This window comes from Oxyura jamaicensis, chromosome 15 (assembly GCF_011077185.1).
Source record: "Oxyura jamaicensis isolate SHBP4307 breed ruddy duck chromosome 15, BPBGC_Ojam_1.0, whole genome shotgun sequence".
Classification (NCBI taxonomy): domain Eukaryota; kingdom Metazoa; phylum Chordata; class Aves; order Anseriformes; family Anatidae; genus Oxyura; species Oxyura jamaicensis.
The window spans coordinates 7,512,162-7,537,522 of NC_048907.1; the positions used below are offsets into that span (position 1 = coordinate 7,512,162).

Sequence of the window (25,361 nt, forward strand, 5' to 3'; positions counted from 1 at the left end):
TGCCTCTCCAAAGCACCAGTAGATCCCAGCACTACGTAACCAGTTCCCCAGTTGCTTGCTGAATACTGATACCTGCGCAGGCAGGAAAGACTTCCTTGTTCCAGCTACTTCTCCCCTAGCAGAAAGCACTTGTTAATAATTCAGCTTCGTGCCACATCAGGGCTGGAGTGCTGAGGCTTTCTATGCTAAAGCTGTAAATATAGGACGTGACTGCAGCTGCATTTTCTCACCTGCAAAGTCCTACAATGAGATGATTCAGAAGGTAATGAAGACACATCCTGAGGTCACTGCTCAGTAGTGCTCAGCTACCAATCCATCTGGAGGAAGGAAGACAGGCAGAAAGAAAGGCTCAACCCCCTGGTGACAGCCTGACCAACCCTGCAACACCCATTAACCCCATTTCAGGGCACCTAGAGCTCTGGGAACCAACCGGAACAGGGCCATCCAGACACCAAGGCATAAATGGAACAAACACCAAAGAAGTCACACCAGCAAAGGGGGAATAACCCCCCCCCCCCCCCCCCCGAGGGGTTGCTCAAAGGTTTTGCACCCACCCCTTTTAGGCAAAATCCTTCCCTTGTGTCCTTTGGCTAAAGAACTAGTGAGCACTGGGTCAGAAAGCTGCATGCAGAATAAAGCAGGGGCACAGACTGCTACTGCACCACAGTGAAAAACCCTCCTGAGGGAAAGGGTTACAAATTACTATTGAGGTGAAAAATGGCTACTGTGAAGGCAGCAGAACTACAGAAATCCCTGTTCATGAAGTAAAAGGAGAGCATCCATGGGGCTGGGGGCTGGATGGGGCCTCATCCTGCCCGGGGCAGCGGGACAGGCACCCCGCTATCCCCAGGGACCCTTTGGCAGTTGCTTGGTGACGGTACACCACATCACGATGTCACCATGGCAACTGGGTGTGATCCTACTGCTTGCAATGCGGGGACAGTCGGCGGACACGCAAGGAGACGCAGTTATGACGTCCGAGGCAGGCAGGCGGTGGGGGCCATGGGCTCGGCTCACTGCCGGGACATGTCCCCGGCATCCGCCACTTCACCCCCCTGCTGCCTCCCCTGCTCATTGCAATTCTTCCAAAAAAAATTCACCCTGGAGTTATCCAGGCCATGGCAGCCTGTTGTCCATGCCACCCACAGGGAGGTTTTTGAGCTGCTGGGGCAAATGTTTTCTTGTCTTGGTAAGAAGAGCCCGTGTGAGCAGGTGAACCGAACTGTGCAAGGGTGGCTGTGCCATGACTGGGCACCCTCCCTGCAGGTCCAGCTCAGGGGACACAGCACAACAGAAGGGGTTAGTTGTCACGACCACTTCACCTCTGCACCACTTACAGCTCATCTCACAGCCTTGGAGGATAGTGGTGTGGGATGGAGCAGCAGGGACCTTCCCCAGGAGACATCCCCAGAGCCCAGACATCCCGTCGCCACCCTCAGGCATCACATCAGCTGGAACAAGGGTGCAGAGCAATATCTAGGAGAACACACGTGACTGTTAAGCACCTGGTAATCAGCTATACACAGTTCTTCCTTGCACCTCAGCTCACAGCCTTGCCTTCATCTAGCAAGTAGCTCTGGAGCAGATCTCAGGAGTTTCTGCAAGGCTTTTTGCCTTGAAAGGTTTTCAGACCTTCACAGCTTAGTGATGCTGCTAGCAGGAATCCAACGTGAGACTGAAATTGAACTTGATATGTGATGAGGAAATAAAAATCTGAATGAATCCCTTCCTCTCCTCTTACGCAGCACTAAAAATGTCAAGTGGCTATTCTGTTTGTGTCCAGGTCTTGATGCTTAGAGGAATGGCTTTATTATGCAGTAGCTCAGAGGTAGGGAAACATGGGCAGAAAACGATTTTGTAGGAATATTTCTGCTTATTCACACTTGCTGTAAACACTTCCTCCAGGAGATTCTAGAAAAGTAGGACACAAGGTGTTTGCATCCAGCCACTGCATTACTAGCTAGAACCAGAGCTAAACACAACTCAAGGCTTTGCAAATCTGCACATAAAAAAAAAATAAATAAATAAATAAAAAACATCTGATCTTTAAAGTGCCATTCCGGGTTATAAGCTTTGTGCACCTTATAATGAAGTCTTTAAAATCCTTTTCTGTTTAAGTGTGATTGCTTTTTCTAAATGCAGTTTAGTAGACAACAGCCCAAGAGGGAAATCTCTTCTATGCTGAGGGGTTTTTGCAGGCTGTATTAGGTGCTCTGATTATCCATGAAGTCATAGAGGCCCCTTGCAAAAACAGCCTAGAGCTTAATCAACGTTTTGTTTAGAGCTGCATTTAGCAAAATCCAGTTTATTTTAAGCACAGATATGGGATCAGTGAGACTCTTGCTGACTTCTGATGGATGCCCCAATGCAACAGAGAAGACTCGTACTTGCCAGTACCACCTGTGGGGATGGGAAATCCCATCAGGGATGGGAGCAAGAAGCTGCCCAGAGGTGAGAGTGCAACAGGTAGCAACTGGCAGGTCAAGACAAAAACCAAGTGACTTGCATTGCAAAGGAACAGGGATAAGAGGTGGCCCATAAGTACATCAAGCAAGAATTTCATTTTGAAGAGGTACAGGTTGGCCAGACAATTTTATTAGGTGGCTTCCTATAGAAGCTCAGTTCTGTGGCTGCAGAGATTTGCACCAGCTTTCTTTCAGACAGGAAAGTGTCTGAGTGGGGACTGCCAAGATCAGAAGCATGTGGGAACATTCCCATTAATGGTTCTCATCATCTCCTAATTACTCTTTCCTGGAAGGCTTTAATGTTGAAGCATGTAAAGAGCCTTTTTAAAAGCAAAAATTACTTGGATGGGTTCAGCTGGGATATTATTCTACCAAGATTAGTACAGCAATGCAGATGGGTAATAAATATAGAGCTATCACAGGAACTGTTGCGTATTTGGGAATAAGTGGGCACCTAAGGCATCCAGCTTACCTGAATTTGCCCTTTAAATACTATTTACTGGTTTCACTCTGCATTTTATCTGACCTAAAAGATCTGTTTTGTCCTCATTGCTTCCCCCCTTCTGTTGTTCCCCCACCTCAGTCCCTCTCCTCCTGGATACATCTCAAAAATGAGTTCAAACAAATTATCGGTGTCCTCAGGCTGGTCATTGTCTCTGCAGTCTTGTTCCTTGAGCTGATGTGAGACCATGTGAGACCAGCTCGGTTCCTTTGGGGTTAGCCTGGCTTCTACTTCCAGTACACAGAGATAAAATTTAGCCTTGCTACTCCCTTGCTCTCTACATCCTTCAAAGTCTGTTTCTGAATCCACTTCCAGACTTGGCACTGTTTTGTATAATGGAGATGTTCTTTTGGAAAGCTATTTCATTGGCAACTACTTCGTATAAGTTGTTCATGGCTATTTGTTAACAAAACATCATTGCAGTTGGTTGCCCATGTGCTCAGAGCAAGGAAAACCAAAGTCTTTTACAACTCAAGTGGAGACCAGCGGATTTGTTGCTCATACCAGGGCCATGGGGCAAGTGCCAACCACAGGACTTGTTAGAGGAAAGGGACTACATGACAGAAGAGATGCACAGAGCCATTAGCTTTTGTCAGGTCAAGTGCTTCAGGACCAAGTAAACAGTTTTCAACAGAAGGGTGCCTTTGAGAAGTACTTAGAGTTTTCCTTTGTTCCTTTACTTGATTAGCAGGTGCTTTGCATAGATCTTTTTGTGACACCAGAAAACTGATGCACTGAGACAAGGCACCAGTTGTCAGGGTAAGCCTATGAAAAAGACCCTAACAACAGAAAAAATCCTCTCAATTTCTGTTGGCAAGCAGCTGGCACAAGAGTTTGAGCTGTCTTCTTCACCTTACAGAACACATATTAATTTTTTATTGTTTAAGGTGTTGATTAGGAAATTGGGGAAGTATATCCCATACTGAAGTACACCACTCCAGGAAAAAAGCATTGGTGCAGACAATTACTTATAATTTAGGTTTTATTCTCCATATCCCTTTACATATGGGGCAGTGCACATAAGCTGTAGGACAAGAATTAGTGTAGACATTAAGGAAAACATCTAACTAAGTTAGCTGAGCAGAACAGAGTGCCCAGAGATGTTACAAGGTCAGAGAGTTTTGGTAAGTGGCCAAGTAGTCACTATCAGACAGGGCTGGCCAGTTTTTGCCTTAGTATGAAAAGAACTAGGCAAAATTGAGTCTGAAAGAGGCCTTCTCTCTCTTTTATCTGAGGTTTCTCTATCTTTTTTTAGAGAAAACTTTCATGAGGTCAGGTCTCCCTGCTGTTTCTGAATATTGAAAGAAAAAGGCAGAGAAGCCCAAAGAAACACTCACAAGCAATAACTGAGCTCAAAGACTTTGGAACAGATGTGCATTTTCCCTCCACACAAGCATAAAGCAATAGAGGGGTCAAAACAAATGCAAATTGGGAAAGATTCAGAGGTAGATTCCACCATTTTCTTGAACACAAACTCAAGTATTGGGGGAGTTACACTTACCAGGAGATTTATGTTTCTGTGATCCAAATGAGAAAGTCTGAAATGATACTTTGCCAAAATCTACAATCTCCTCTGAGCGATGTGATATTTTTCCAAATAACATCCATTGATCGGCTATGAAGACGCACAGCGATTTGCTAACTCAAATGATTTCTGTAGTTCTTGCCTCTAATCCAGAGAGATTTATTTCCCTAGGCTTTACTGAATGTCGTATTTCACGTTGTGCACAAATTCTTCCTAAATGTTGTGCTTCTTTATTTCCCTCTCCACCTTAGCACCAGGGACCAGACTTCAATAACTAGTAAATATTCAAAGCTTTAAATGCTCAAGGCAAATGCTCATGAAATTGATGATTGCAGCAGTACCTCCTCTTCCTGGGACCTTTCTGTCCCTGAAGCACTGGGGCTGTGGATGCTCTAGTCTCCACCATAAGAGACCACACTGAGCTACCCCATACTCACCTCAGTCAAGGCAAGACAGACCAAAAAGCTGCTATTTAACCTGCTCAGGCTCATCTGGATTGTTTTTGTGGTATGGAGGAATGAGCTCACCCCAGAGAAAGGAGGAGGAGGATGATGCACACTTGGGAGCATCATTTTTTCCTGCCAGAGGCAACTGCACATCCCTGATGCTTTTAAAGCTGAGTAAACACAGGCACCTTGAGGCCTCACAGCCTCCAGCCAACCCTTACACAGAGCCCATGCTGGACACAGACCCCAGAGAAAGCAAATAGAGAATGGTTCCACATGAAAGAAAGGCTGGAGGTAAGCAGAAGCATTCCTCACAAGCTATTTTCTTGACTGACAGGAATAGACACGCTGAGCATCTGCTTTTACTACTTGGACCCCATGAAGGAAAAGGCAGATGCCACTGCAGAAACATCTGAGATTGTGCAAATCGGTGGTTGCAATCTAAAAGAACTTCTCAAAACCACCTACAGAGGATTAGCAGACTGATTTACTTCATTTAAGGAGGCCTGCTCCATTCCAGGCATTATCTAACCCAGCAGCTCAGAGCTACTTACTGAGATTAGCTCTGGCACCACGAGACAGTCTGTCAGCTGAGGGCTGCCCCTCAGTGGCTCCTTCATTCCAAGGAAACTGTTTGCATCAAGGCTTCAAAAACAGGAATTCCACCCCCCCCTCCCCCGTCCCCCCCATTCCCTATCCTCCATATTTCTCCATCAAAAGAAAGTATCAGACTAAAAAGGCCAAGTTGTGAAGGAAGGAGACAGGCAACCCTTATCCCTTCATTACTGCCTTGCCTCACAGGAGGGGGAAGATTAGCCCAGAGTGGGACAGGGCCAGACCATGCAGCTTTAGTGCTCCAGGTCCCAGGTGTTGGCCACCTCCATCAGTCTCTGCCCCTTCTCATGGCCAGGGAGCACACGGCTGATAATATAGAATCATAGAATCATAGAATCATAGAATATCCTGAGTTGGAAGGGACCCTTAAGGATCATCAAGTCCAACTCTCGACACCGCACAGGTCTACCCAAAAGTTCAGACCATGTGCCTAAGTTCACAGTCCAATCTCTTCTTAAATTCAGACAGGCTCGGTGCAGTGACCACTTCCCTGGGGAGCCTGTTCCAGTGTGCAACCACCCTCTCTGTGAAGAACCCCCTCCTGACGTCCAGCCTAAATTTCCCCTGCCTCAGCTTAACCCCGTTCCCGCGGGTCCTGTCACTAGTGTTAATGGAGAAAAGGTCTCCTGCCTCTTGACAACCCCTTACGAGGAAGTTGTAGACTGCGATGAGGTCTCCCCTCAGCCTCCTCTTCTCCAGGCTGAACAGGCCCAGTGACCTCAGCCGTTCCTCGTACGTCTTCCCCTCCAGGCCTTTCACCATCTTCGTAGCCCTCCTCTGGACACTCTCCAACAGTTTCATGTCCTTTTTATACTGTGGTGCCCAGAACTGCACACAGTACTCGAGGTGAGGCCGCACCAGCGCAGAGTAGAGCGGGACAATCACCTCCCTTGACCTACTAGCGATGCCGTTCTTGATGCACCCCAGGATACGATTGGCCCTCCTGGCTGCCAGGGCACACTGCTGGCTCATATTCAACTTGCTGTCTACCACGACCCCCAGATCCCTCTCTTCCAGGCTGCTATATTCTGCTGTGTGAGGCAATCAATGCAGAAGCCGTTTCTAACAGCATGAGCTTGTTTGTATGAAGATATTAGCTCTCCTGCTTCCCTTAATCTCCCTAAGCAGATTTAATAAGCCACCCCAGGCCAGGGCAAATGGCCTAGGGTTATCAAAATGCCTGCTCAGACCCACGTACCATCATACATGCCATTAACACCCACCCAGAGCCAACTGGCCTCTGTGCAACTGGGCTCACCCTGGGGACAGGGAAGGAGAAAACCTTGGTTATGCTGGTTGGTTATGCTGGAAAGCCATTGCCAGAGTACACACACATCTATGCCTATACATACACTCCTCTTCCTCTCTTCCTTCCCCTTGCATCACTCGGAGAACAAGACATTTGCATGAGGCACCTGCTAGTATTTCAAGCACGTGAAGCAGACGGTTTTCATTAAGGCTTTGTCAGCACTGCAGACCGCAACGGCTTGCTTATACCTCCAGGCTGCTGATGCTGCAGAGCGCAGACAGATGGGCAGCCATCTCAGCACCACAACAGCCTTGTCCACCCCTTTGTGTGACAGCAGGTAAAGCCTCCGCATTTGGATAAGTTGGAAACCTCAGGGCCAAGTGGTGCTGCTTTAATATCACAGGGAGATTTGAGGCTTCTGCAGCTGCACACCTCCCAGATTTACCACAGAAGAGACAACACTTCAAAGGCATGCAAATAATTGCTTTTTGGTGCATTCCACCAGCATCGTTAGGCAAATGTCCATAAATACCCTTCTCACATATCTTGTCTCACTGAGATTATTCTCGTCTCCCTGGCAACTGTCAGATGATGTATAATGCTGGCAGGGATTAGCCCCAATGAGCCTTATAACCCTCGTGTAAATTCCTGCTCTATGAAGAGACCTGACCAAGCCCTCTTCTTCCCTGGCAATGTTAAAACGTTGCCATAAATAATATTAAATCCAAGAACCTTTCCGTAAACCTGAGTAAGGATGATAACTAATATGGGGCTTTTTAAGTGGTAGTATCTGTCTTGTCCTCCAGACAAATAAGTTTGAGACACATGGATATACTTGGTGTCTCGCAGCTTGACAAGTAAAGCTGTACATTGAATCAGTGCTTAAGAGAAGGCTTGTGCTGAAAACTTGGGCTCTAATATCTTTATCTCCTTTGTCCCTGGATGCCAGTGGGGATCATGCTGGGAAATTCCAAATCCCCACAAGAGCTTAAACTTACGCTACGCTTTTTTAACCTATTCATTTCTGAAAACTAACCTGGATTCAGGTCAATGTTTGAAATCCATGTGCCTACTGACACCAGTTGCATTAAGACTTCCTGCCCCAGCAAGCAGCTATGACCTCCACCTTGTGCCCCTACTCCTCAAGCAGACATAACCAAAGCATCACACCAAAGAGGTACAACCTCACCACCACCACTTTCTGCAAGTGCAGAGCATTTCTCTGGGTAATATACCTCACTGGGCCCAAATGTGGAAGTTGTTTGTCTCCAAGTACCCCCTTTGGCCTGCCTGTACAGTCACAGCAGGCTTTTGCCATGCACAATGCTAATGCCATGATGAACCCCATCCCCAGGTAGGAAGAGCAGAGTATCCCAGCTCAGGAAGCCAGGCAGCACTGTATTATAGGTAAGCCTTAGGGGCTGAGGTGTCCAAGCAACGACAAACAGCCTGTGGGGCACAAGTGACATGTTTAAACTACTTTTTTCTTCTTCAGTCCATTTGAGTCTTTATAATATCCCAGCTTGGCAGCATCTACTCTAATTCAACAGGACATGAAAAATCCCTTTAAGCAGAGCCAAGGAAAAGAAGCTAAAAGAGGAAACATCACCCTCAGCAGCAAAATCAAATCCAGATACACCACAGCCAAAATCAGAGAATTTCTGTAATTAAATATACAAATCTCTGGCATGGTGCTGTGTTGATGCAATAGGTCATGGTGGCTTTCTATTCAAGAGATCAACTGGAGAGCTGGGGAATGGCTCCAGGATTCAGGAGGTCACAAAACAGCCAAGGCAAGGAGTGATAGGGAAGCTGGTGTAGGAAGGGTAGTGGCAGGCAGAAGCAAATCTAAAGCTTGGCACAAGCTCGTTAGCAATGATGCAACAAGATTTCCTCGCATGCTCTGTGGACCTGTTTGCTCCCCAGCCATCTGCCACCTCCACTGCACATCTCGTCACATGAGAAACAGGGGGAAGAGGGTCAGTGGCCTAAAGCACAGGGAGGATTAAGTCTTTCTGACTAACCTGCATACCTCTGCTCTGGCAGGAATTTTAAGCAACACCATTTTAGACACTCCCAAACACAGCAGGCATTCAGTAGATTTACTATTGCCACCACAGGCTTGTGCACAAAGAAATCCAGCTGCAGCAGCAGAGTAGGAACTGCTGGGAGCTGAACAGCATGATCTCTTGACACTGATCACATTATTCTTGCTTTCTAGCAGCAAGAGGAAGAGCAAGTTAATCATCTAGATGCAGTGATGCTAGGACAGATCCCATTTTAAAACCCTGCTGTAGTAGTGTAAGAACTGGAGCAGTAGATCAGCCTGCACTCAAGTGCGGGATAATCAGCACACGCTCCCGCAAGGCAGCCCTCACTGTCCTTTGAAGACAGAGCCATTAAAGAGCATAACTGGAAATCAAAGCAGCCACAAAAAAAGTATGAGCACACTCAAACAGGACTTTCAAAATGAAGCCCACTCCCAGCAATCTGTCAGGGAGATTGCCTTTGAAGGTAAAGATCAGCCACTGCCATGCCAGTTTTGTTGCATTTTACCTGGTGCAATTTAGCTGGTCTCCTGTTACCTATATACGGCCAAAAAGCACATATATGGCATATATAATGCTCTCAGCAGCTCTGATGTATGCTTAAAAGCACCAGAGCCAAAACCAACAGCATTCCCCCATTTCCAACAAGACATCCATAGGTCTTTTCCCACTCCGCCCCTGAGCCACATCAGCAAGGGTGAAAGGCAGGGGCTATGAAGGAGGGGAGAGCACTCCCCTTGCTCTGCTCATGCCAGCATTGCCAAGGATGCTACTGCTTTGCAGAGGCAAAGCCTTAGTCATCGAAACTTCAGCCACCAGCAGAAAGCATCCTTTCAGTATCAGACACATAGGACAGGCTGCAAATTCTCACAGCATCTGTCAGTGCAGCATTTCCAATCTAAGGCCGTGTGCCATGCCTACAGATCTCCCCACCTCACCATCGGCAGCCTCACAGCTCAGCTGCACGGAAACCCAGGCTGTGGGTCCACCCTGGTCCCCATGTCCACCTGGCACCCGCTGCGTGCCCAGTCCAGGCTCACTGCTGCTGCACAGGGTCCGTTGTCAGAAATCAGCAACCTCAGTGCCAAAAACCACAGCAGGAGTGATTTCTCTAAGCAGCAGCTCAGACTGCTGGGGAAAGGACTTTTGATTCAATGAAGCCTGACCTACATTTGATAAACTTTGGCGATAGGTACAAGTCTAAGTGGAGTATGTATGCCAAATTGGAGGCCCACGGCCAAACACAGAGCCTTTGTCTACAGCATTTTCAGTGAACTCCAGCTCACACACAGTTACTCTAACACAGCTGTTGTCATGTTGCTACAGTGGCTTTTTCTCTTCTGACAGCATTTCACCTCTCTTCCATCTGAAAAGATAACTGAATACATGAAGGGTTTAGGACTGAGCTGGCTTTCCCACACAGGTCCCTCCATGCTTTACTTCTTAAATGATATTCTCAGATGCAGCAAAGCCTGGAACTCACACAGAGAGGGGCTCTTTCCAGTCACTCATAAGGCATTCCCCTGCATGCATATGATTTGGCAGAGCATAGTGTATTTTATATGCCATCCTGCAGTATGTGCTGCATCCGCCTTGTTTTTCAGCTAAGTTTGCTGTATGCATCTACTTTGCTTTTTTTCCCCTCCACCAAGCACAGGTTTTTGTAGGACTTAAAGTACCAAAATGCCAGTGAGTTTGCCAAAAGCTGTTATTTAAAGAAACCCATGCAAAAACTTTTTAAAAACTAGATTGTGGGAGGACAAGGCTCCAAGAAGAGATCCATGTTCTTGTTTCTGGACTCCCACATTGTAGAGAGGCTCTGGCCATAGCAGCACCTATGGAATGCCTTCAGGGGAGCACCTCACCCACCAGGCTGACATGTGAGAGAAGATCTGGCCGCTTACAGAAATCCTCAACAGATTCCCAAAAGCCGGGTTACGGGTGCTATTCAGAAAACATTCATCCTAGACTTGGAGTATACCCGCTGGGGTTTAATTTAGCATTTTTGTCTCGTGCTAGAAGTTACTACTACATACTGCTATCAAGGTGCTCTGAAGGCTAAGTCCTTGCCCTGAGGAGCTACGACAAAGACCTAATCCCCTCAGCGCTTACATCTGTGGCACTACACAAAAAGGTAAACAAGTACTTCTGTGTTCAAGCATCTGCTGCACTGAGTCATAAGCTGTTTCCACATTAGTGGAAACAGAGCAAAGCTGGGCTGAGAGGAGAGACAAGTGTGCATGTACTTATTACATATTGTAATGCACAAAGTGTAGATCTGCATTCTACTTCGGCAGATCAGAGTGCTCAGATGTTATTACTAACACATTGTAATTATCTTTTGTCAGTGATCACCAAAAGCAAGGTCTGCCTTGTGTTAGAAGTCTACTCCAAAGACCTTATACTCTAAAGAGATCTTTTTATGCTGCCAGCAAGGGAGAACAACTCAGAAATAGCTGAAGGCTGCTGAAATACAGGAAAAAAAGTATTGCCAAGTTAAATGGTATGTCTAGATGCTTTTTGTCTGCAGGTATCCAGCCCAATTCAGTTGTGTTTAGAGTGACAGATCAAATACTAGCTGATCAATATTTCCTAAGTAAAAGCTTACCTAACAGCTCCAGAACTAGCTTCAATAAAGTAGATTTGGACCTTTTTATTTAAGCATTGCAATTGTGACATATTGGCACATGGCTGTTGTGTGTGTTTGTTTTTTTTTTTTTAAATGCTTTGTGACAGACTTGCCTTTTTTTTTGTCCCTCTCCTTTCATTTATGACCCTACTGTACATAGCAGTGATTAAAACAGCCCCTAGTGAAGGGAAAGCTTTATTGAATTTAATAGTTGGTAGCTGGAGCTTCCATCCTAGCCAATATTCATTATAGTTTGTGGGTGTCCTTATTTTTCCTACAGAAATCAACTACAAGTTTTACTGCATGAGCTATGATAAATAAGCTTTCTGCACTGAGTAACTTATATCTTGCATTAGTCAAGCCAAACAAAGAAGACCTCTTAACGCTCCTTCTCTGGGTTTTGAAATAAATTGGACAAGTTGTCAAAGAAGTGAGCAAACACATTGAGTACTGCAAGTTACTGGGAGTCAGATATGACAGGAATTTAGAAGCTAATAAAACATCTCCCAGGTCAATCTACCATAAAGTTTAAATACACATCTATGTTTCAGAAAATGCTTTCTTCCTGTCTCAAGGCTTCCTAATAGAAGTTAATGGATTTTAATCTAACTCCTTGATTTTTTTTTTTCTGGCATCCCCAAGTTTCACAGGAATGGACACCAGTATTTCCATGCAGTCAGACGTCTGCAGGTGCAAGTTTGAGCATCAGGTCTAAACACACTGGAAAGCTTTTAGTTCGCATATTACTACTAAATCCTTATAGAGTAGGTCCTAAACTTAACAGGTTATATAGGTGAAGATTTCAAAAGCTGGTGAGGATTCCCTTCATGACTTTTACTGCCATCGTATATTAGATAACCTCAACAGAACTCTGTTCATTTTCTTTGAAATAAAGGAGATTTCAGAGCACTTAAAGCCAGAGTAAGAGACTGCAAGAAGCTTAGTTATTGTCTTGCTTCCAGGCACAGATATGTGAGTTTGAACACCTCTGGGTTTAAAAAGTCTTAGACTTAAAACAATTACATAAAAAGTAAAATTCAAGAATGGAGATTTGCTATCATGACTTCTGGCTGCCAGGGAAGACAGCAAAGCCTCTCGAGAGCAGCACTATATATTGCACTTCTCTTTGCCTCAGCCATCATAAGTGTCCATTTTATTCCAGGAGGTTTTAATGACTGAAGTATTTTTGCTTCCAGTTCATCAACTACTTCCAAACTAATCATGCATTTTATATTTCTTTAGACTATCACCTGACCCACACTTATGGCTCACTAGGAATTTACTGGAATAAAAATTTTTTGTCCTTTAGCTTGAGTAGAAAAGTCACATTAAGCTCAAATACTCTGGATTAAAAACCCACATCCAAGGTAAGAGAGCCAAAATGCTCCGTTATGTTAAAATACGGCTTTTGTCAGGGAAAAATAACCTATTCATGGAAACTAAGCATTAGAAATGCATTAGAAGTTACCTAGCAGAGCAGACAACTCAATTTATTGATGTAAAACACAGGCCATCCCACATTCAAACAACTCCAGTTCCCTCTGCTACATCAAGGCAAGACTTCAGAAACTGGGGTCTCACACATCAGTGGTGTGGATTTTTGGGGGGCTTTTCTAAACTGAGTGCCCCAAACCCCACTGCAATACACTGGCCACCAGCTATGCTCCACTGAAATTAATGCAACGGTTCCCCTCAGCTCTGCTGTAGGGTCATGGACTTGATTTAAGCTGTAAGCCTTTCTGCCTCCTGTTGCAAATATGTGCAACAAATACTTCAGTCAAGGTCATGTGCAGCATCTCTGCAGAACTAGAAGAGCCTGCCGGTACTACTCCATTCCTTCTCAACAAGCAGGAGCCAAGTGTCTGCCAACAAGCCCTGCATTCAGCTCCCCACTCTGAGCCCACTGACACCAGCCCCAGGAGCCCCTGCACAGGGCTGTCTCATCTCCCACTCTTCTGCAAGCAGCATTTGCATACAGAGAACAAGAGCCACACTGGGTGCACTGCTTAGCATTGCATGTCCTCCAGGCACACTTTGTCCTCTGAGCTATCTCCAGTGCTAATTTATTACAGCATTCAAAGCAGCGGGCCTCCGGCAGTCCCTCCCACAGGAAGCTGGCTGACTCATTTTTCCACACACTGTATTTTTCTTTCCACAAGAGCCAAATGCTTAGGTCAAGAATAAACCATAAAAAAGGGAGGCTCATGTTTTAAGCACCTCCTAAAGCATGTTCACAACCCACATCCACTTGCAAAGCTATTTCTTCCAAACAATGAACATAGACATTACACCTTGCCAGAGTTGCCCCCATATGGCACACAACTGTCTTTGTTTTTGCTGTGAACAGCCATTCCTAATCCCATAAGATGCTTTAGCCTAAACTAGTGGTTGTTGGCTTCAGACAAACAGGTATCTTAGTACTCACTGACAAAGAAGATGAAGACCACCGTTTTGTGTTCATTCCCTTGAGCTCTCTTCCAACAAACAAACAAACCCACAGACAGTTACTTTATAAACTAGTTGTATCAAGTAGTCTTCTAGGAAAGTTAAAAAGAACTGCATTGCCAGAAAACCCTTGACTGTGCACTCTTCCATACTTTGCTTGGTGATGCAGTAAGGATTCACTATCCTTATTAAGAGGATTTTTCAAGGACCTTCAGAAAGAAAAGAAAAAAAAAAAATAGCAGTACCTTATCACATCAGGCCATTAACAGCAGTTATCGCCAGCAGCACTTCCAGCTCTCCAGCCTCAAGAAACCAAGGAAGCAACCAAAGCCAGCCAACATGAGCACCTTTCCCCTCAGAAGAGGCAATCCAGCTTGAGGTTGAGCAGAATCACATTTTCTGGAGGTTTTCACTGAAGAACTAAACATCTGTGCTCTGACAACACTTCCCTATCTCAAAGGGCAGGTACAAGCCTAACCCCACAGAGAAAAAAGTACCAGCTGCACCCTGTTCTGTCTTATAGCCAGCTCCCCCACTGGCCTCTGCTTCTCAGGTGTGAAACATCTGAGCTGATGATGCATTAACCCATTGCCATCCACTGCATCACTGGGGTGTGCTGGAAGGAAACCACTCACAATCTTGGTTTGTGTTAGTTTAAAACTCAGGTAAACAGGAGTGATGTCAAAGGACAAGATGAGTAATTACCTGTTTGTCCCATAGAAGGGAAAGAAATGAAGAGAGGACAGACCTGGAACAAAGAATTTACACTTTCTTGCAAGCAATAAAGTATCTTATTTCTAAAACACTATGACTGTATAAGAAGTGCAGATTTGAGCATGGGATGCCACTGCCCTCCTTTGTCTCACAAAGTCCTCTCAAAGTACATTTAATGCCACAGCTAAGAGACATTTCCCATCAGAGAAGTCTCCTAAGCTTGATGCTTATAAAAGAGCAATTTCATTGCTTTGTCTCGGTTACCAGGCTCCTTGCTTTGGCAATTACAAACCCTTATCCTTTAGGTTTTTCATTCCCTTCTTTCTTGATAAGTCAATTTTGTATTAAAAAAGGCTCATTTCCTGTTTAATCCATCCACTCTGTTGTCAATGTAGGACCCCTCAAACACTGTAGTGGGCCTGTGCCGTACAACATCAGTCTGTTTCCCACTGAAGGGAGTGCACATCAACCTGTATGGCCGTAACAGAGGAGGTCAGGCAGACTGCCACATAATCAAACCATTCTAAGCAGATATGGATTTATTGGCTCCTCTGAATAAGGAGAAGGGATAACTAGGAGGAGACCCTCAGGGGCATAAAGACCATTGCAGATAGCTGGGCATGAGGGCGTATGGTACGAAGGTATCAAGTGCCAGATATGCAGTAGCTTGCCTGAACTGCACTGAAAAAGGTAATAGAAAGTGCACCACATTCTGTTCACAGTTTCACATAGATGTATGATTTCAGTGCCAGGACCCAGTGAGGACAATGCAGGCTGGATGCTGTGTGCCCCTACCGTGGCTAGCTCGCAGATCTTACCTAAGTGAAGGAGCTGAGCGTCAAAAACAAGATCACTGGGGAGTGGGCTGATGGGTGCAACGGCAGGTTGCAGAGACGGTTCCTGAGTAAAAAGAAATCTGTGTTAGAAAGTAAATCGTACCTGTAATATCTGAGCAGATATACTCACTTTGGCTAGTAGTATCAAATCCACCTGCTAGCCTGCCCATAGCTTGTGGGTATAGAATAGATATATATTACATACCGATACCCTAGCACTTTCACAGTATTAAAAAAAAAAAAAAAAAAAAAAAAAGCATTTCTAAAAAGTATACCATGGAATCAATGCAAACAACCTCTGTTGGATGTTTACAACCAAAATATTTTGGAAGTGTTGCCAGTAGTTTCCTAAATTCTCATTTTCCCATGTAACTTTTCCGGGTGGTAACAGCTCTCACACCGGGACCAAGCTACTACAGACTTTGTGTGGTTGAATTTTCCAAACTTGGACAGTAGCAGAGCAAGGGATGAGGCAGGGAGAGGAGGATTCAGTCCCACCATGTCATTTTGCAGAGATGGGGACAATGCTGGCCCTGGACATGATGAACATCAGTCACCAGCTCCAAATGGCCTGCTCTGTACTGAAGAGCAGCAGGAAGAGGTCCTACAGAGAAAGCTTAGCCCTGTCTTCCCATGTGCAAAGTATGTAACTGCAGATTACTGATAAAGCTAATAAAGCTGATAGCTGATAAAGCTAATTGTGTGCCTGTGGTGGGTTGACCTTGGCCCTGCCAGCTGTTCTCTCACTCCACCACCTCCACAGGATGAGGGGAGAAAATAAGATGAAAAAGTGGATTGAGACAGAGACAAGGAGATCACTTACCAATTACTGCCGCAGGCAAAACAGACTGAACTTGGGGAAAATTAATTTAATTTATTGCTGATTAAAATAGATTTGGATTGTGAGAAACAAAGACAAAATTAAAGCAACAATGTTCCCCCCGCCCTCATCTCCCATGACTCAGCTTCACTCCCTCATTGCCACCTCCTCTCCCTCCCTTCCTTGAGCCACGCAGGTGGATGGGGAACAGGGGTTGTGGTCAGTCCTTAATGGTTCCTCTCTGACACTTCTTCCTCACACTTTTCCTGTGCTCCAGCATACATCCTTCCCATGGGCTGCATTCCCTCAGGACAAACCTGCTCCGCTGTGGACTCTTCCATGGGCAGCAGGGGAATCTTGGCCCCAACTCCTGCAGCACCATCTCCTCCTTTTCCTTCTCCTTCTCCTCTTCCTCCTCCTCCTCTCTTCTCACCTCAGTGCTCTCAGGGCTGATCCTCACATTTTTTTCCTCACTGCTGGGCAGCCTTTTGCCCTTTCTTATCAGGATTTCTCTGAGGCGCCACCAGCTCGCTGAGGTGCTTGGCTGAGCCCTGAGGGGAGGCTGCTGTGGAACCTTCTGGAACCAGCCCAAACTGGCGGCCTGGCTTCTCCTCACAGCTGCCCCTGCAGCCCTGCTGCCAGCTCCTCAGCACAGATGCCCCCTAAAATCTACCCCTCACCTCCATGAAACACGTACTTATGATTTGTCATTAAAATCCACCCTCATCAACCTTCACAACATTATCTTATGTCATCAACCACAGAAATGTTTCCCCACACCAAAATTATCACACCATGGCAAAGGTGGACAGTGTGCATACTTATAAAGGTCCATCCCTCCTCCATCCACCACCTTACAGCAACAACAACAAAATCCTCACTATTATTCCTGTCCCTGGCTATGTCCAGTCCAAGCTTTGTCTGTCTCCCTGTCACTGCCTTTACTTCAAATTCCTTGTCTGGTAAGTGATCTCCTTGACTGATAAGTGGTCTCCCTGTCTTCATCATAACCTACAGGCTTCTTCACCTTATTTTCTCCCCCATCCTATGGAGGATGAGTGAGAGAACAGCTGTGTGGGTGTCCGGTCAAGCCACCACAACGCCATTGCCCTGATGGGGCTGTTGTGCACGTCACAGGGGCCATCCCTCAGGGAGTCCCTCTGTGCACATCTGTCAGCAAGTGCAAACCAGAACCCTCAAAAGGTGACGAATAACGAGTGCTGTGTGGTTGCTGTCACGTAAGCAGTTTCCTGGATAGAATAATGCTTCAAATAACAATTTTAAATTGACCTGAATTTAAAGCTTCAGTAAAAATCTCTCAAAGATGCCCAGACCAGGCAACCTCAAGGTATGCAAAATACAGGTGGCTGTTTATGGTGTGCCAGGAGCTGGACAACAGCCATGGCCTCACCACTTCCTTGGTATGGGTCAATTAGCCCAGAAAATCAGGCTTCCTACTGCTGCTGGCGGTCACCAGGGTGCTGCCTGTGGAGGTGGGAAAGCGACCCCAACGCTCCCGGGCCTCCTGGGCCTCCGTCGGCAGCCAGATTAATGGTCTTTATTATTATTATTATTATTCTAAAGCAAGATGTTTTTAATTTTCTCCTTTGCTTGCTTTTCAGTAGCCAAATATATTTTCCTCCCTGTGAAGAGCTGGGAAAGCAGGAACCTGGAGCCAGAGTAGGCAGCGATTAGTGATTGGAAGTGTTAATGGTACCACAGTGGGAACAGGGAGTCCCTTGAACTCAGCTAATAGCAAATTAATAAAAGGGGTAACACGCTCTCCTGAGTGTTACAAATTTAGCGCTAATTAGGGTTTCTTTTCCTTAGCTATTTTAGGCAAGTAAATCTTCAATATCCTTTGTTAAATTTGAATCATCTTGTTTGTAGAAGTAAATCATATGGCAGCACTGGTTTCTTTACCCAGCTACAGTCCATTAGACTTTTTGCATTCTCTTTTTCTTTCTGACATGACTTAAAACTGGGTATTTTGAATGCAGTTAGACTTCTTTAGCAAATCTTCCTCCAAAAGAGGGTTTTCTTTTCATGAAACTAACCTGCAGGCCATTCATTTCTCACAGTCCATCCCAAATGTTACAAAGAGCCCCTGCTGACAGAAGCTTCAGCGCCCCAGTTTACTTACATTTATTTTATTTATTTGTCATATATTTGAGATGTTAAACCTCATGGAGTTATTGTAACTGGTACACATTTTCCTGCCAAATGTGTCCACAGTTTCATGTGTTTTAGCACTATAGAATTAATCAGGAGAGAAACTTATCAGCCTTGCAATGAAAAGAAGTCCCTAATTAGAGCAGAGACCAAAATGTCCTGCTCTTCCTTTCCTCCTGCATTGCCCAAATCTCATCTAAACCTTGCCTGAAGTCCAGAAAACAAATCTCACAGTTGATTGAATATATCTAATTGTGAATTGATGTCTGTGCTTTTGCAGATGTTTCAAACACTGCCTGGTAGCTGTGTTGGCTAATTTTCCTATACCCAGGAAATTAATTTTCTTAACTACAGAGAAAAGCTACGATGTTGGGCGATATAAGTCTGCCTTTCCAAAATGAATTTTACTTCTCTCTAACAAAATCAATGTATCACTAAATGGTTGATGTAACCACAAAAAGGTTCTAACTTTTAATGTTTAGGAAAACGCTGATGGGGAAGAGAAAGCACTACAGTTTGTATAAGAGTAAAGCCAGGCTGGCTGAGGCAGAATAAATCCACTTCAGTTTAGCAGACATGAAAGTCATAGCTTATTTGAGCAATGAATGGAAAATGTAGATAGAAGGTTACCTCCTCTGATGATATAAAATAAAAGAGCATGTTTGAAATGATCAATAGCAGGCTCATGGCTTAAAATGCATGTGTATTTATGTACTCACCTACAGAGGTGTGAGAACAAAGCAGAGACCCCATAAAAATATATCAGAAAACCTGCAGAATATTGTACACTGTCAAGGTGGCTATCTATGTAATATTCAAATTTACATGAAAATCTAGACTTTATAATCAATTATAAGGGGTAATTCGGCAGCAGTATTAATAACCGCTGAAATAAATGTAGCATGAAAACTACAGTACCAACTGTAGCTCAGCTCAGAAGACTTTTTCTTTCATACAAAAACTCTTATCTTTGAAAAAGGTGAGACTAAATGCATCAGCTATTTCCCTGTCTAGAAGAAAAAAAACAGGTGAGGATTTTTCCTCATTCTCCTGTGAAGGGAAACACATGATGCAGTCATTTCTGTTTATTTCTGTTAAACTATTGATCAGGGATAGTATTCTGCACTGCATGAGGCTAAAGAAAATATTATTTTTACTTTTCTCTACTGCAATAAATAGGATGTGAACAGTGTAGGTTGAGATGACACTGTGACATGCTGTCTGCATTAGGGCCCTAGACACTAGCAGTGAGTTCTTTTTTCCCTCCAGGTGGGCTAAAACTGCAGGAACAAGATGTGTGAGCATGTAAGCTGAACAGAGAGTAGATAAATTCCAGATGATGATTTAAAGCTGGAGAATAGAAACCTTACAGTCCTGCAAGCAGTGCAGTACCGGAAAGGACCTTTGAGGTCAATTCATTTCCTTTCTGTCATAGGCAGTCCTCTGAAAGAAACTGTGTGATAAAGTGATCCAGCTCCATCACAAAATTCATTTTTGCTACCATTCCTCCTACTGTAATGGTGCAGAAGGAGGAATCCTATTGCAGCGCCTTGGAAACTTAGAAATCTTCCCATTCCCAGCCTCAATATACTCTTATACAGTTTATTCACATCAGTTCTGTCAAAACTGTGCTTCTGCTTAAATAGCACTTCTCCCTTCTGTGTGCTAATCCATGATATATTTATAGGGAGCCCACACTCAGCAGTCGTTGCAGGAGATAAAACAAGCCAGCCTCTTTTAGTCTCCTTTCATATAACAGATTTTCCATGCTCTGGATCACCCTTTCAGTCCTTCTGATCTGAGCACAGGGTCCAGAACTAGCAACAGCAGCTGTATATTGTCTTACTAGAGATTTCTACAATGCCTTTACATTCCCTTGTTTCTTACTGCTGTGTTGTATGTTTGTACTGTCTGTACATAGAGTTGTTCTAACATATAAATTGTGTTATACAATTAACCATCAAATACTGGTGTGTCATCTCATCCGGAACCACTTGTGCTTCTTGAGATTGTGGTCAGCATCTTGCAGGCAAAATCCTTTGGTGCTTTTCATCTGGTGCTTTTTCATCCTTGATAGCTCCTGCAGCGTATTTCAGTATGAAGATGTTTCAGCAGTCTCTACAAATGCAAGTGAATCATTCACAGAAAGCACAATCCATCCATCTTCTTTAGTGTCACCAATTAATAGCAGTTCAGGATGCCTTGAGATCCATAGCTGCTTAAGGGAAGAAAAATAACCACCCCCTCCCTATAGGGCTGTGCTGTCACTGTGTTTTGTGTGCTCTGCCTGTGCAAAGAATATTTATTTGATAAATAAATGGGGGAGACAGGGTGAGTACACAAAGACCTCTGTTGTGAGTCTTTAAAGAAGGTGAAAATACTGGTTATGCTGACATAGGATAGGAAGGGAACTAAAAATCAATTGGTAGACAAAATTGTTTCTTATTATGGGAAACAATTTCTTGTTCCAGAAGCCAGTGGTCAGAGCCTGGCTGATTTCTGCAGCCATGTTTCTGTCTCCTGCTGCTCCTGAAAAGATTGTGTTGGGGCAGCCACAGTTTCTCCACCTGATGGAGGTGGAACAACCTTTTGTCTCTTGCTTCAGATTTGGATTAATTGGTGCAGGCTGCAGAAATTAAGGGACTATTTTTAAGATAGTGTCACCTGTGGGTTTGTGTTCATTCCTTGAGTCAGAAGCTGTTGGAACAAAGTCATCGCACCCTTTGGTAGAGCTGCTTCCGTGGGCTCCCTGTCAGCTTGGACCTACGTTTAACAGACATAAGATGGACTCTGAAACCTGCCAACAACTACTGACCCCGATGGGGATCTTCTGCTCTTGCCCCCATCTCTTTCTCCCATCCCACCTCCCTGTCTGAGGCATGGGGTGGCATTCACCATTGGACATAGAGTTCTACCTGTGCCCTGAGCAGGATGGCAGTCCACATCCTGAGGGGGATTAATTCACTTCCAGCTAATCTGCTGGGGGAAAGTCTGTGCCTAAGTGTAATGGAACCTGATGGAGGCTAATTAAACAGAGAACCATACATTTCTGCTGTCTCATTAGGGATTTGTCATAAAAACCTTATGTTCTCTTACAAACCTAAACAAGTGTGTTCACCATGTAAAAATCAGCAGTGAAACTGTCCAGAGGGTAGTTAAATATCTAAGCTGTCATTTATACAGCCTGTCTGCAGCCTGGATCCTGCAGGTAAGGAATGGCCTTTCCGCTGTCCTCAAACCACCTCGCATAACTGGGGCAGCCCTCCTTCAAAATGGGAAAGAGGGCCAAGCCCAGCGAAGCCACACTGACAGTCATCTGGAGTGGATGCTTCTCCGTCTGGCCCTGACAGGAGCCAGGAATAAGAGGCAAAGGACACTTGTTTTAAGGCTACAACAAAGGTGTTCAGAGGTTTAGAAAGTGTAAATCCAACAGTGGTGTTTTCTGGGGTCTGTGGAGATTGGCTCCCTCACCGCCTTTGTGAGCGGCCTAGTCGCTTCCTCAGCCCCAACTGGGCTACTGTTTATGAGGAAAACTAAATTCCCTGTGAGGCACAGGAGTCATCATGTTATTTTGCAGCAGGTGTAAATTATGGGCTGTGTCCCTGTGCCAGTCCTGTGGGAAAATAACATGGTCTAAGTGGCTGCTCTCCTCAGCCTCTGTCCAGGACGTGCTTTTTCCTGCTCCAAACTCTGCAGGCCTCAGAGTTTCTGCCAAAACCAGGGGTTGTGCAGAATTCACACAGGGGCAGGTCTGCAGATCTTCTCTGCGTAGGAGGAGGTAACTGCCATGGGACAACCCCTAACGTAATGCCAGCTGGTGTTCTCCTTGCAGGCATCCGAGGTGGAGCGGCAGCTCTCCCTGCAGGTCCACACCCTCCGGGAGGACTTTCGGGAGAAGAACTCCTCCAGCAGCCAACACATCGTGCGGCTCGAGAGCCTCCAGGCTGAGGTGAGTAACTCATGCTCAGCCTCTCACCTTCGAAAGGCAGCCAGGGCTGCTCTAACCCATATAACAAACCCCTCTGGACTGGGTAAATAAACCCAGTTGCTTGGGGTGAGCAAGAAGGTTGTTAGCTGTGGTGCAGAACACTCCCCCAGTAAGGACTTTTGCTGCATCACAGAGCTGGCCAGGGTGGCAAGGGCCAGCTTGTACTGCTGCCTCAGCCACAAGCACACCTGCAAATTAATGGATGGGAAGAATCTTCCAGGAACTGAACCATGGAGTTAAGTCTTGTGGGGCTGCTGTCTGTACAGCTTAAACTCTGGGGCACAGTGGGAAGGTCTGCAAGGTTGTTTTTTGGTTGTTCCTCATGCTTGCAAAGAAAGCAGCAATCCTCTCCTGCCTCTGAGCCATGCATGCGTGAAAGCAAGGAGCCCCTACCTGTTTAGCTCTGGTACATTAGCAGGGATGATATTATCTTCCTTTTTCTTTCCTTCCCTGATGGGACTCACTGGAGCTAGTGGGGCAGATGTTCGACTCTACCACCCTGCCGCTTTTTTATTTTTAAGCTATCAGGAAGAGCTTTTCCTAAAATCTCTCAATTTCTTCTCTCCTGCTCCCACCTGCTCCCTGCTGGTCCCTCGCCTTCTCTTCCCCTCCCCTCGGTGTGGAGCAGCAGGTCCTTGAAGTAAGTATGAAGGCTTGGAGGGGGGCTGCCTGCGTGTGCATCCCCATCACCGTGCATGCCTGTCACCGTGTATGCTTCCCCTCACCTTTTTCCTGTCTCTTGCTTCCCAAATCCATCTCCTCTGTTCCTATGGCCCAGGGCCCTCAGCAGAGCAATGGTTTTCTGTTACGCAGTCATTCACAGGGTGTTCATTACCGGCTTGGATACCTAATACTTACTCTCAGTACAGTCTTTGTATTATACCTCTTATTTTTCTCGCACCCCTTTTCTCCAGCCCACACAAATCATGATGGTAGTGGGAAGAGATATTTCAGAAACCATTAGTCATCTAAAAGCAGCTTTCTAATACCTACAGCAGCCTTTACCCTGAAGAAATAGCAAGGCCACACACTTTGCTAATATTTCTTCATGCAGCCAAACATTTCCATCAACCTGGAAAGCAGCAAAAAGACAGGGTCCCGTAGAGGCCAAGAAAGCGGTAGAAATTTGTTGAATTAGTCTATGGCCCATGCTGAAAGGAGTTGAAAGGAGACCACAGGGAATATTTAGGGTTGTACTGTAGTGGTGAATGGCATACACAGGACCTTTGGGGACGGTGCACAAATATGGGAAAACGTTCCTTTTTCTTGGTTAAACAAGAAGTGACCTTGGCTAGTGCTGATTCATCCTGTGCACTGTTCCCAGCTAAGTGAATCACAGAGGTTTTGTTTGGCACATTGTCCCTCTTCACCTAAAATCGCTGCCCTTGACAATTAAAAGAAATGAACCAATTTTAAAGGTAGCCGAACACTGGAAACTAAAAATAAGCATGGCACAGAAAGGAGTCTTCATGAGTAGAAAGAAAGAAAAATCCCCGATGAGGGCCTGGCGAACGTGCAGCAATTAAAAAAAAAGTGTGCAGGCAGTGCCATGGCACAGCCCTGTGGGGAGCAAGAGCCCAGAGGCTCTCCCTGTGATCTCCAGCACTCACACAGGAGAAAATCCCTACTTTTGCTCAGTCAGGGGCAGGCTAGGAAAAGTAACTTCTCCAATTCTTGCAAATTTTAGGGTACAAGGGGTAGACAGGGCCAGGCTCCACTTTATCCCTTTGGACATTTCTGCCAGCTCCCTGGCCTGCCAATGCACAGTGAGCCCCTTTGGAACTGCCCCTGCAGCGTGGGGAAGGAGAAGTTTCCATTCAGACCCTTCCTAAGTGTTAAACCACACACAGAGATACAGTTTCTCTCTCACACACAGGTACAGGATACGTACATACATACTTTTTTTTTTTTTTTTTTTTTTTTTTTTCCTGCTTCATTTCTCTCATGGAAATGTGATTTCACTCCTTTGCACTTCCTGGAAAGCATGGGGTCCAACTCCAGCTCTCATTCCTCTGCAGATCAAAATGCTGACGGACAGAAAGCGGGAGCTGGAGCATCGCCTTAGTGCCATGATGGAGGAGAATGACCTGCTCCAGGGAACTGTGGAGGAACTGCAGGACCGAGTCCTCATCCTGGAGAGACAAAGCCATGATAAGGACCTGCAGGTGAGGAGACAGCAATGGGAGAAGGGAGAGCAGAGGAATGGGGAAATTGAGTCAAAGATGTGGTTTGGGGGTAAAATTAACAAGGAAGATAATCAAGAACTGGGAGACAGAACAACTGGAAAAATAAAATGCAAGGAAGAAAATGTAAAAGGAACTGGAAAGCACTGGTTGTGGTCATATTACTTATTTTTTTAATAGTGGAATTGGCTCTAGAAGAAGCTCCTTTACATTATTCCAGAGAACAGTAACCAGCCTTGTAGCTGTCACAACTTAAGTAGTTTCCCAGCAATCCATCTCACCAAACATCACTGTCTGAGAACAAGATGGCCTGTCTGCAACTATGGGCCTCTTAGTGGAGAGCAAGATTTTACTTCTCTTCAGCGAGCTGACAACCACTGTACCCCTAGATCTCCAAAACAACTCATATCTGTTTTTTTCCTCTCCCTAGAGGAATGAGAAACCTGCTGATATGTCAGACAGCACTGTCTTCCCCTGCATCCACAGCCCCAGTGTGTTCAGCTCCACTACTCGCATGACACCTGGCTGTACACCAGCCCCATGCACAGTTTCTGTGCACAGCAGTGGCTGCTCCCCCTCAGGCAAACCGCAGCCCAGTGCTTACAGAATTATACAGTTGGGTGACCGCAGATAAACCCCAAAACAAATCAATGCCAATGTTGCATCTTGTGTGCTTAAAACACTCCATTAACTCAGATTGCAAACCAGCGAATTAGGGAGTTTG

At 45.3% G+C, this 25,361-nt stretch overlaps 1 protein-coding gene and 1 long non-coding RNA gene across 4 annotated transcripts in view; one reads left to right on the top strand and one right to left on the bottom strand.

The window, feature by feature from the left end:
• The window catches only part of LOC118175094, a 41,826-nt gene extending 27,373 nt beyond the window's left edge, over window positions 1-14,453 (bottom strand). The window contains exon 1 of the long non-coding RNA XR_004754868.1: window positions 14,170-14,453. This is a non-coding gene — a long non-coding RNA (uncharacterized LOC118175094). The remainder of the gene's footprint in view (window positions 1-14,169) is intronic.
• Window positions 1-25,361, top strand: part of BICDL1 (BICD family like cargo adaptor 1) — a 53,555-nt gene that overhangs the window by 11,279 nt on the left and 16,915 nt on the right. For 2 of the 3 annotated variants that reach the window (XR_004754867.1, XM_035340990.1), the window contains exons 3-5: window positions 22,299-22,415; window positions 23,083-23,094; window positions 24,473-24,619. Coding sequence is in view for 2 of the 3 variants with exons in the window: in XM_035340990.1 (XP_035196881.1) it covers window positions 22,299-22,415; window positions 23,083-23,094; window positions 24,473-24,619 (276 nt within the window). In the remaining variant the exon portion in view is untranslated. The remainder of the gene's footprint in view (window positions 1-22,298; window positions 22,416-23,082; window positions 23,095-24,472; window positions 24,620-25,361) is intronic. The other variant, XM_035340991.1, reaches the window with a different exon arrangement.